At 33.0% G+C, this 12,833-nt stretch overlaps 1 protein-coding gene across 1 annotated transcript; it reads left to right on the top strand.

Annotated features, from left to right (window-relative positions):
* The first annotated feature begins 5,017 nt into the window (after positions 1-5,017).
* Positions 5,018-12,446, top strand: LOC145107976 (putative phospholipid-transporting ATPase 4). Its single transcript, XM_079044947.1, has 11 exons — positions 5,018-5,321; positions 5,818-7,671; positions 7,843-7,953; positions 8,044-8,320; positions 8,394-8,482; positions 8,743-8,827; positions 8,898-9,107; positions 10,824-10,949; positions 11,040-11,138; positions 11,262-11,453; positions 11,576-12,446. Exons 2-11 carry the CDS (start codon positions 5,906-5,908, stop codon positions 12,236-12,238), a joined length of 3,618 nt encoding a protein of 1,205 aa, XP_078901073.1. The 5' UTR covers positions 5,018-5,321; positions 5,818-5,905; the 3' UTR covers positions 12,239-12,446.
* The last annotated feature ends 387 nt before the right edge of the window (positions 12,447-12,833 follow it).

Genomic DNA, 12,833 nt, shown 5'->3' with positions numbered 1-12,833 from the left:
TAGGGTCTGTTTGGTATACAAAGTTACTATTTGGAAATCTCACTTTATACACCTCACTAAATCCAGTCTAGACATCATCCTCGTAAGTAGATCAATCAATAATATGACGTTGGATTTACTGACAAATCTTATTTATAAATTTATAACAACGACTATGAATTTAAATATAAATTACACTAAAATAATATAGAGTGTAATTTAACTTACAAGGATTCCCTAGAAAAAAATCCGGAAATTGCATTGACAAAGCTTCTACTCGAGGGCTACTACTTATCGGGCACTCAGGGGTCGCAGGGCTTCACCGGTATACTAGAAACTAAGGAAATTTGGATATAATGCAGAGAGAACTCGAGGGATTAAGTTATAGGGGTGGGATATGAGAAGCATATACGGTGGCAAGTATTTATAGCCGAAAAAAGATATGCACGCCGCACACTCTGTCTGGGTGCGCCGTACAAATGGTCGGGATGCTAATGTGTCATTCTCTGGTCGGGTCAGTTTACGAAATCACCTCATATTAATTTGTTATTGGTTCTGACCGGTAGGAAAGGGGCTGAATGCAATATTTTGCCTGTTTTTATTACTTAAAAAAACAATTACTTCAGGATTATAACTTAGGTTGGCCAAAATTTAGGATTTTACTGGAGATATATATATATATATATATATATATATATATATATATATAGAGAGAGAGAGAGAGAGAGAGAGATAGAATCATATGTAAACTAACAATTATTGTGTAAATGTATAACATAATATGGACGAATCATTTTATACGAGCATTATGGTAATTTAGTTAATTAAATTATTTAGTATATTAATTATATCCCTATATTTATGGAAGATTGAAAGTTACCCTTCTTATCATCTTTTCCAGCCCATCTTATAACAACCCTAACTTCATCGGTCGTCACTCACCATCATGATGTCACAACCCTCTTAAACTGTCACCACCTTGTTCTAGCCTAGCCACCACCATTCCACCATCTCTACCAGCCACATTCATATTCTTCAGACTCCATCAATTGAAGATTCATGACTATCAAGGTTCTGTGATCTTCATGACTAACGTATCAGATTATTTAATTTGCAGATTTTGCAACCTCTTGTTTTCAACGATTGCATATACTAGCTTAAGTTATAATCCAATTGAATTGTAACACGCATTTTCCTGGATGAGTCGAATCAGGGTTTCAAGGAGTCAAAAGGTTGGATTTTGAAAGAAAAAATGAGCCTCACGACGTGAGGTGTCTAAGATGAGAATGTTTGTGTGGGACTGTTCTCACGACATGAGAACATAAAGGCTCACAACGTGAGAACTGAAGCAACCCAAGCCCATGATATTTTAGGGTTTCCTTCATATTTAAGCACCTCTAAACCTATTTTAGGGTTTCTTATCAGCTTCCAAACCCTTTTTCACCTCAGAAACCCCTAGTTTATCCCTTGCTTAATTCTTGGCCATTTTGGAGCCTTTCTTGGTTGGAAGAAGAATAGAAGAAGAAGAAGAAAGAGGGGATTTTTTTGTAGAGGCTTGCAAGGAATCATCATCATCATCACTTCATATAGTTTTTGGACCCTTCTAAGTGTCAAAACTTCCACATTTATTGTTATATAAGGCTAGATCTAAGTTTTGTCTCACTTTTATCCTTTGTTGAGCAAGTTTGAATGAATGGAAACCATAATGTTGGTAACTTTATGGGTTATAAGGGCCTTAGGAGTGTCTTAGAGTTCAGATCTAGAGAATGGTTGAGTTTTGGAACCTTACATGAAAGTTGTATGTCTTTTTCTTCAACTTTTGACCCAAATGAGATCTAGACATGTATTGGACATATATGTCTTAAAAGCATCGACTTTCCAATATATTATGGAGTTATAAGACCTTCTGGAAAGTTTGAGTTTAAGGCTTAATAGATTAAGGACTTAAAAGTTGGACTTTTTGCTTCAGACTGATCATGATGTGAGGAGTGGTTGATCCCGTTTTGGTAAGTTGTTGGAGCTCACGACGTGAGATAAGGTTGCTCACGTCGTGATGACAGCTAAGTTGAGTTTCCTTGACTGAGTTGGCCAAGGTGAGTCAGGATGAGTTGGAATCGGACCGAGTAAGCTCTCACGACGTGACCAAGGGCTGGTCACGACGTGAGGATGGATAGTTGACATTATGGGCTGGTGACTTTGACTTTGACCTTTGACTTTTGGCTTGGGTTGACTGTTGGTCAAATTCTGGTTTTAGAAGGTAGACTTAGGGTTTACCTTGTGTGGATTGATAGGAGGTGTTAAGCACCCATCATTTGGTAGGAGAGCAATTAGCTGTGTTTGGCACGCTGTTGAGATGAGTGATAGTCGGCTTTATGATTCAGGTGAGTCTCCTCACTGTAATTGTGGGTCGAAGGCACCAATGTCGACCCACTGGATTATGTTGTAGGATAGTAGTGGTCTTTGTGACACTTAATGATATGCTTTTATGCTTGTTGTCTTTGTGACTATTACCAATATGATTGTATGTTATATGCATAGAGCCAATATGGTCTTGGAGTAATTATGGACTTGGGGGTTGATACGGACCCGACACAACTACTTGCTATAAAAATATGGGTTGATACGGACCCGGGGGTTGATACAGACCTGACACAGCTACATGTTGTCATATGGGGTTGATGCGGACCTGACGCAACTACATGTTGTCATATGGAGTTGATACGGACCCGACATAGCCACATGTTGTTATATGTATATGTGTATTGTATGTGGTACTTTAGGGAACTCACTAAGCTTTGTGTTTACAGTTTATGTTTATGGTTTCAGGTACTTCCGTTTTTAAAATGAAAGGTTCGACTTGATCGCACTGCATCCCCTGAAGTTTTATTCTGCACTAAATGTTTACAAATTACTCTAATGTTTTGAGAATACTTTAACTCTGAACGTCATTTGGAACAATGAATGAATGACTTTAACTTAATTAAAAATGAAAATTTTACTATGAATTTTTGGGACGTTACATGAATAATTATATTATTTAAGTTGTTCTAATTAATTTAAACTCCACATGGTCTTGATGCTTTTAAGGATTTCCAACCAAGGGTAATAACTCTTTTCTATATTAATTCTATTGTGCCATTTTTAGTTTTTTTTGTATACAAGAATTAATCGGAGTCATGATATACTTTGTAATACTTCAAGCCTATATGGTTAAACACAAACTTTAGATACAAAAGAGGCAGAAAATGAATTCATTAGATCACTAAGTACACAACAAGGGGACGGTCTATACACAAAAAAATACAATGTTAGTAAATAGCCTATAAAAAATGTTAAAAAATGTTTTCCAATGTGGGGAATGTTTTTTGTTGTGTATGGAGTATCAACAATTGGCAATATGTTCTTTCTTGAGCATTACAACAACCTAAAGTGTAACAAAATCATGGAGTGGTTTGGAGATTTTAACATAAACAAGCACACATAGAAAACGTTGTAGTTTTTTGGAACTTGGTGGCTGTAATTCACATACAAGAATAATGATGGATGCTTATCTGAGATTTTTTTGGATGCACACTTGGATAAAAAAAAGGACATTCTTTTAAGAATTGGCGGTGTAATTCTTTCAAGATTAATGAATATTTAGTAGATTCTTCATTATTTTATTATGTAATTCTTTTAAGTGTTTAGAAATATTCAGTGACCATAATATATTCTATCAAGAATGTAGCTTTTTTTTATTATGTAAAAAATGAAGTTTATTCTCATAAGAATGATGTTAGATTTTAGTATATTATGTATTTCCAGTTGATATTTATTTAAAAATGTCTTGTTCAAAAAAATCATATTCTTTCAAGAATTAAAACATATTTAGTTAAAAATATGTATTTTTTTTCAATTTTTTTTTCACAAATATTTGTATTTTTTTCTAAAAAAAATAAAAAATAAAAATCAATTCCTAAAAAATCTAGATTTATTATTTTGTTGCCTAAAATAACAAAATACAAAATATCCATATTACCCTTAAGCGAATTTAAATTTTGAATTCCTAAAAAAATAATAGAATAAAATAATAATAAATGCAATCATATTCATTCAAAAATGTTTTTATTTTTCGTTGATTCGATAGCCAAGATTGAATTACATATTTACACAATAATTGTAATTTACATTTGAACATAGCCTTTTTTATATATATATATATATATATATATATATATATATATATATATATATATATATATATAACAAAAAATTTGACGCCCATAAATTTAAACATTAAATATATATACGTGACAACTAGTTTTGGAGATCAATTCAAAAATATTAAAAAAAAACAAATGACCATAACTTATATATCAATCCAAAAGCATAAAAAAGATACATGAAATATAAAACAAAACAAAATATAATTTTAAATGAATAGAAACGTATCAAGATCAAATCCAATTAGAAATTTTGAGACATTAAGGTATTAAATGGATCAATTTTATGTTCGCTTAGTAAATGAAATTCTCTATCAACTTCATTTTAATAGAAAACATTACTATTTTCTTCTTAAAATTAGTTACATAGCGGTTTTTAACAGTGCAGTATAACCGTTTCAATCGAGTTTATATAAAAATAGTCTGTTCATTTCAATTCTTAAATAATCAAAAAGGCTAGTTGAACTGTTATCTTTCCCAGATTCAACTGGCGGTCTGACCCGATTTTTAAAACATTGATTTTAACAAAAATAAATTTAAGCATGGGAAATGGCATGTATTTATTATTGATATTAACAAAAATAAATTTAACCATGGGAAATGGCATAAAGTAAGGAAATGGCATGTATTTATTTTAAAGTAAGAAAATAAGAAAGGAAATAGATGGACCCATATTTAAGTTTGGTTGTGCCACGTAGGTTAAGTGTGACCCGTCTCATTCGAGTGTGGGTCGGAGTAGGTTTGACCGATTCAAACTAAACTTCTTGCATAAGAGAAAACATTTTTTTTTTCGCAATTTACATTATATATTTTATGATCAAATTAATTGCCAAAAAACCAGTAATTTAAAATTTCAAATAAATTACGCATCAATAAATCCAAAGATCATTTTAATGAATTTATGTTATGAAATTTTCAGAATTAATTATAGTAGTGTAGTTTTGAGTACTCTAAACTAGAATTAAGTGGAAGAGACGACGGAGAAAGAGGGCTTTGTTCTTCCGTTGCCTGAACCCTTTTTCTGCTCTCCAATTTGTCACGATCTCTACAACAAAACGAGCTGGCATTCTTTGATCTCATCGCCTTCAAATGGGTCTGGTTCCATTTTCGTTTTTCTTGATGAAATCTCATGCTTATCAGGTACACTTTTTAACCTTTATCTTTCACTGTATTTGTGTTTTCCTTTTTTGGGTGTTGGAATTTTTGTTTGAATTACTTCATGAGAACCAATGGGTTCTGCTTGATTCATGTTTGGGCAATGCATATTCTTTTCTTCACTCTAGCTTTCGTTGAGCTGATTTGTCCTTTTCCACAATCAAGGTTCTTACAGTTTTGTAAATTCATCTTTCAATTTGACTAGGCATTCGTCTGTTACGCTGTAGGGGTAAGGGTTTTAATCTGATCTTCGTTTTTTTTTTGTTATCCCAATTCGTATTATCATTGCTTAATATTAAAACCACATGAGTATTGTCCCAATTGAGGTTCATGTACTGTTTTCTTGCTTTTGCGATAAACGATTTCAGTTTGCCGCTCTACTATTTGACTAAATGCGAAAGCCAAATCTGCGACTCCTATGAGCATGTTTAGGCACAAATTGCGCTTATTAACATCAATCTAATCTATTGAACATTTGCAGGAGGTAAATCCAGCATTCTTATAAGTTTATCGTGGCCAAATCAATAAAGTTACCCCAGTGTTCTAAATTCTGCTGAAAATCTCATATAATGGCTCATGGAAGGATGCGAGCTAGGCTAAAAAGAAGCAGTCTCTACACATTCGGATGCATTCGACCACCTCGTGAATCAATCGATGAGCCTCATCAGTTTCAAGGGCCAGGATTTTCAAGACATGTTTGTTGTAATGAACCCGGATTCCATAGAAAAAAACCCCTCAAATATTCTTCAAATTACATATCAACCACAAAGTACAATGTCATAACCTTCCTACCCAAAGCCCTCTTTGAGCAATTCAGGCGAGTTGCAAACTTGTATTTCCTCCTAGCTGCAGCCCTATCTATCTCACCTGTTTCACCTTTCTCACCTTACAGTATGATTGCACCTTTGGTGTTTGTAATCGGGCTTAGTATGACAAAAGAAGCTGTGGAAAATTGGCACCGATTTATGCAGGATATGAAGGTAAATATGCGAAAAGTTTCAGTCCATATTGGAAATGGTGTGTTTGTTAAAAAGCCATGGATGAAAGTTGAAGTTGGAGATGTTGTCAAAGTTGAAAAAGACCAGTTTTTTCCTGCAGATTTATTGTTTCTATCATCTAGTTATGAAGATGGGATTTGTTATGTGGAAACCATGAATTTAGATGGGGAGACAAATTTAAAAGTTAAAAGATCTCTAGAGGTAACTTTACCTTTAGATGATGATCAAAGTTTTCAAGATTTCAAAGCAACAATCAAATGTGAAGATCCAAACCCTAATTTGTACTCATTCGTGGGTAATTTCGAATATGATCGACAAATTTACCCTCTTGACACCACCCAAATTCTTTTAAGAGATTCCAAGCTTCGAAACACTTCTCATGTTTATGGGGTGGTGATATTCTCAGGTCATGATAGCAAAGTTATGCAAAATGCGACGAAATCGCCCTCGAAAAGAAGCACAATTGAGAAACAAATGGATAAAATCATCTATGTTCTTTTCACACTTCTTGTGTTGATCTCTTTGATAAGTTCAATAGGGTTTGCAATCAAGACAAGTAAACAAATGCCCTTTTGGTATCTTCCTCACGACGAAAAACGGTTATACGACCCGACCCGCCCGTTTACCTCGGGTTGTATTCATTTAATCACTGCACTTATTCTTTACGGGTATTTGATACCCATTTCACTGTATGTTTCCATTGAGCTTGTGAAGGTATTACAAGCACTTTTCATAAATCAAGATATAAACATGTATGATGAGGACACATGTACACCTGCTCAAGCTAGAACATCAAATTTGAATGAAGAATTAGGGATGGTGGACACGATTCTTTCTGATAAAACCGGGACATTGACATGTAATCAAATGGATTTTTTAAAATGCTCAATAGGTGGGACCCAATATGGGATTCGTTCTAGTGAAGTGGAACTTGCTGCTGCAACTCAAATGGCTATGGAGGTTAATGATATGTCAAGAACCAGGACCCGACACGGGTCGGAAATTGAATTGGAGGTTTTACCGGGTCCCACAAGTGGAAGCTCTCAGAATCGAATCAAGGGGTTTAGTTTTGAAGATATTCGGTTGATGAATGGGAATTGGTATAAAGAGCCAAATGCAGATGTTGTTTTGATGTTTTTAAGGATTCTTGCTCTTTGTCACACTGCAATTCCTGATGTAAATGAGTTGACTGGGGGTTTGACTTATGAAGCTGAGTCACCAGATGAAGGAGCTTTCCTTGTTGCAGCAAGAGAGTTTGGATTTGAATACTGCAAACGAACTCAATCGAGTATATTTGTTCGTGAAAAGCACCCTTCATCTCATGAGCCAATTGAAAGGTATTAATATGATCTCAATTAACTGGTTGTTTCTTTTTAATGTGATTGACTTGATACATTAAGCACTTAATCTGGACAGATATATACAACTGTTTCTCTTTGACTTAACACATTAAGAATGGCTATAGTTATTAATTAGTGTTTCTATTCTTAAATATTATCATGGAACAGGGAATACAAACTTCTAAATCTTTTGGATTTCACAAGCAAACGAAAGAGGATGTCAGTCATCATTCAAGATGAAACTGGACAAATTTTCCTACTATGCAAAGGTGCAGACAGGTAGGACATTTTTTTAAAAGTACAATTTCCTAATAAGAAAATATATAAAAGTATAATGATATAATCATCATCATCTAATTCTCTTTGTAGCATCATCTTTGATCGTTTATCGAAAAATGGAAGATCATTTGAAGAAGCCACAAAAAGACATCTAAATGAATATGCAGAAGCTGGATTACGTACGCTTGCATTTGCTTACAAAATACTTGATCCATCAGAATATTTCACTTGGAATGATGAGTTTTTGAAAGCTAAAACTTCCATTAATGGTGATCGGGATGCTATGCTTGAACGTTTATCTGACATAATGGAAAAAGACTTGATCCTTGTTGGTGCTACTGCTGTTGAGGACAAATTACAGCAAGGGGTATGTATCTATGTATCTATGTGTAGCATGTTATCGATTTTTTTTCTGAGGGTAAAATCGTCTTTTTTTATAGGTGCCTCAATGCATCGATAAACTTGCTCAAGCTGGTCTTAAAATTTGGGTTCTCACAGGGGACAAGATGGAAACTGCAATCAATATCGGGTATGATCCAAAAATCCAAATTAGGGCATGAAATTTAGCAACAGAAATTTAAGGGCTGTTTCTTTTTGACTTAATGAATTGAGCCACAAAACCTGGCTTAATGTATTAAGACACTAACCATTTACCTATTTTCCTTTCTACTTTTTTTTCTCCCAACTCTTCTCATGTTAAAAATTGATGAATATTGTGAAATTCGTTTTTTGGAATGCAAGGGTAAAATGGTCTTTTAGTCTCATTTAAAATTATCTTGGTATGTGCAGATTTGCTTGCAGTTTACTTCGGCATGGAATGAAGCAGATATGTATAACAACAAACATCGACGTTTTAAACCACAATTCCAACGAGGTATTTGTTCATATTTAAATGTCAATTCATGAAGGAAACTGTTTTCATTGTTTTTATTTTTTATGATCAGGGTGTTAAGGAGAATATTTTGATGCAAATTACCAATGCTTCTCAAATGGTTAAACTCGAAAAAGATCCTCATGCTGCATTTGCATTAATAATTGATGGGAAGACATTAACGTACGCTTTAGAGGACGATTTGAAGCTTCAATTCTTGAATTTAGCCGTTGATTGCGCATCTGTCATATGTTGTCGTGTCTCCCCTAAACAAAAGGCGTTGGTAAATATTTTTTTGTCACAAATTGAATATATATATATATAGGGAAAAGTTCAATAGAGAACCATAATTATTGGTTCTTCAAGGAACCAAATCTTTTTTTAAATTTCTAGAGCTTATTCTTTATCGAAAAAAAAATCAAAAAATATCTAAATTCATTTATTAACATTGTGAATGTGAAAAATATTTTTCAGATTCACCATGTGAATCCGGATTCACATTGTGAATTTTCCAAGATTCACATTGTGAATTTAACGTAAAAAAAAAAAAAAAAAAAAAAAATCGAATTTGATATCATTGGAAAAAGGATAAGAAGTTATGAATTTCTGTATTTTTAGTTTTTTTTTGATAAAAAATAAGTTCTAAAAGTTGAAAAAAAGATTGGTTCTTTGGTTCCTTGGTTAATTATGGTTCTCTATTGAACCTCACCCTATATATATATATATATATATATATATATATATATATATAGGGTGAGGTTCAATAGAGAACCATAATTATATATATATATATATATATATATATATATAGGGTGAGGTTCAATAGAGAACCATAATTAACCAAGGAACCAATCGTGAGCGTCGGAAATCATAACTATCAACGGCTAAGGAAATAGATGTACACTTTTACATTGGACGCACACACACCAGATTATACCAAAAATCCACCATTTACAAAAAAACCCACCACTTTTTTTCGTTAAAATTTTTTTTAGACCATTTTTTTTATCGAAAAAAAAACCGAATATACCGTTGTTCACGATTTTTTGTCCTCTTTCCATAGAGATCCATGATGATATATAAAAAACGAACTTTTTTTTTCGAAAAAAACTCACTTCATTTTCTTTGATAAAAAAAGTTAAGGTCTATTTTTTTATAGAAAAAAATTAATAAATATATCAAAATTCATATTTTTTGTACTTTTTAAACATAGATTCATATTCATGTTTAAAAAAAAAAAAAAAACGATATTTCAGTTCAGATTCATATTGTGAACCTGTTCAGATTCATATTGTAAACCTGTTCAGATTCACATTGTGAACCTCCTCAGATTCACAGTGTGCATAATAATAAGTCAGATTCACACGTCAAATTCACAGTGTGCATCTGAACTGATCGGAGTTTTTTCACATTGTGAATGTTAAAATTTGAAATATTTACAGTTTAGATTCACAGTGTGAATCTATACTGATCGAGGTTTTTTTTTTTTTTTTTTGTTTTTTTAATCGGTGTTGATGTTTATTAATAGAGTATAAAAAATTAATATTTTTGGTATAATTAGTTTTTTTTTTATAAAAATAAACTTAAATATTGAAAAAACTAAAAAAATTAAGTGGGTTTTTTTCGAAAAAAAAAGTTCGTTTTTTATATATCATCATGGATCTCTATGGAAAGAGGACGAAAAATCGTGAACAACAGTATATTCGGTTTTTTTTTTCGATAAAAAATTTTAAATGAAAAAAAAGAAGTGGGTTTTGTTATAATCCGGTACATGTGCGTCCATTATAAAAGTTTACAACCCTTTTTTTTGCCGTTGATCGCTTTAAATTCCGATGCTTTGGATTGGTTCCTTGGTTCCTTGATTAATAATGGTTCTCTATTGAATTTTTCCATATATATATATATATATATATATATATATATATATATATATATATATATATATATATATATATAGTTTCTATGATTTATATATATAACTTGTAAATTTGTATATTAGGTTACGAGATTGGTAAAAGAAGGAACCGGGAAAACGACTTTAGCAATTGGAGATGGTGCAAACGATGTCGGAATGATTCAAGAAGCAGATATCGGAGTCGGAATCAGTGGTGTTGAAGGAATGCAGGTTTGTAATACGTATTAAAACTTAAAACGCTCTTTTTGACATAAATTGTTGCTTATTAAACTTTTTATTTTTATTTCAATTTTTTTGTAGGCCGTGATGGCTAGTGATTTTGCTATTGCACAATTTCGGTTTCTTGAAAGGCTTCTTGTTGTACATGGCCATTGGTGCTATAAGAGAATTGCTCAAATGGTACGAATTAATTAATCTCTCCTAATGTGGGCACTGTGCTCTTATGTCAGCCACCTAGTGGGCCAGGGGTTGTTGCTTTTGAGGAAATATTAATTGATTGATTTTAAATTTATTATATTGCAGATTTGCTATTTTTTCTACAAGAATATTGCTTTTGGGCTAACGCTATTCTACTTCGAGGCATTTACCGGGTTTTCGGGACAATCGGTTTATGATGATTGGTATATGTTATTATTCAATGTTGTTCTTACATCATTGCCAGTGATTTCACTTGGGGTTTTTGAACAAGATGTTTCTTCTGAGATCTGCTTACAGGTTAGATTTTTCTTAAATTTTATTATATATGTTATGTTGCAATTTTTCATTCCATGATGGAATGAGAACTAACAATTCCATTCCTTCCCTACTTATATTAACAAAATCCCACACAAGTGCAGTTTCCAGCATTATATCAACAAGGCCCAAGAAATCTCTTCTTCGACTGGTACAGAATCTTCGGGTGGATGGGCAACGGTCTCTACTGCTCCCTCATCGTATTCTTCCTCAACATCATAATCTTCTACGACCAAGCGTTCCGGGCAGACGGGCAGACCGCTGACATGGCAGTCATGGGGACCGTAATGTTCACATGTGTCATCTACTCTGTAAATTCCCAAATCGCCCTCACAATGAGCCACTTCACATGGATCCAACACTTCCTAATCCTTTTCAGCATCATTACATGGTACATCTTCCTCATACTATACGGCATGTTGTCTCCGGATCTTTCCGGAAACGTGTACAAGATCTTTCTAGAAGCTCTCGCACCCGCTCCCATTTATTGGCTTAGTATATTGTTAGTAGCGGTTGCGTGTAATTTGCCTTATTTGGCTCATATTTCGTTTCAAAGATCTTATAATCCAATGGATCATCATGTGATTCAAGAAATCAAGTATTATAAAAAAGACGTTGAAGATCGACATATGTGGCGAAGGGAGAAATCGAAAGCAAGGCAAGAAACAAAGATTGGGTTTTCGGCGAGAGTTGATGCTAAAATTAGACATTTGAGACAAAAGTTGCACAAGAAATCATCGGTGTCGACTCCTCGTGTGTCTTTATGAAATGTATATTTCAGGGGTTTATGGTTTACTGTGTTTTTAGATGTATACCAACGGCTCTTTATGTTTGGTTTCTTGGTTGTGTAATTATATAAGGAAAAATATATAGCAAGTATATTTTGTGTAGGTTGTTGTATGTACAATACTAACAAGGGTTCATGTGCACCCGATATAGATAGTGTGATATCAATCGACATGTCTTTCTGTGACCTATCAGTATAAGTATCGAGAGTTTTGGTAAGATTAAGATTTAAGAATAGATTTAAGGAATGTTTGATTTATGCAATGGGTTTGTATTTCATTTTCATAAATGAAGTATAAACTCATTAACCAAATGCCAAGTCACCTGGTATAAAATCATAAATTAAAAAATGTTGTTACTTCTTATAATCAATTTCTTACGGAGTCCATGGGTTGTCTGGTTTTCACTATTATATGTTATAGTTTTATATTATTTTGAAAATTACATGAAAAATATTTTTGTCTCTTGTTTATTGACAAAACATTGATGAATCATTAGAATAGCTCATGTACTTAGATAAACTGGATCTTGTACTTCATTTAGTTTGACGAGGATACGTATGATTTAAGTATATAA

Source organism: Lactuca virosa, chromosome 4 (assembly GCF_052849685.1).
Source record: "Lactuca virosa cultivar CGN04683 chromosome 4, Lactuca_virosa_CGN04683_v6, whole genome shotgun sequence".
Classification (NCBI taxonomy): domain Eukaryota; kingdom Viridiplantae; phylum Streptophyta; class Magnoliopsida; order Asterales; family Asteraceae; genus Lactuca; species Lactuca virosa.
This window is presented reverse-complemented; position numbering and strand designations above follow the sequence as displayed.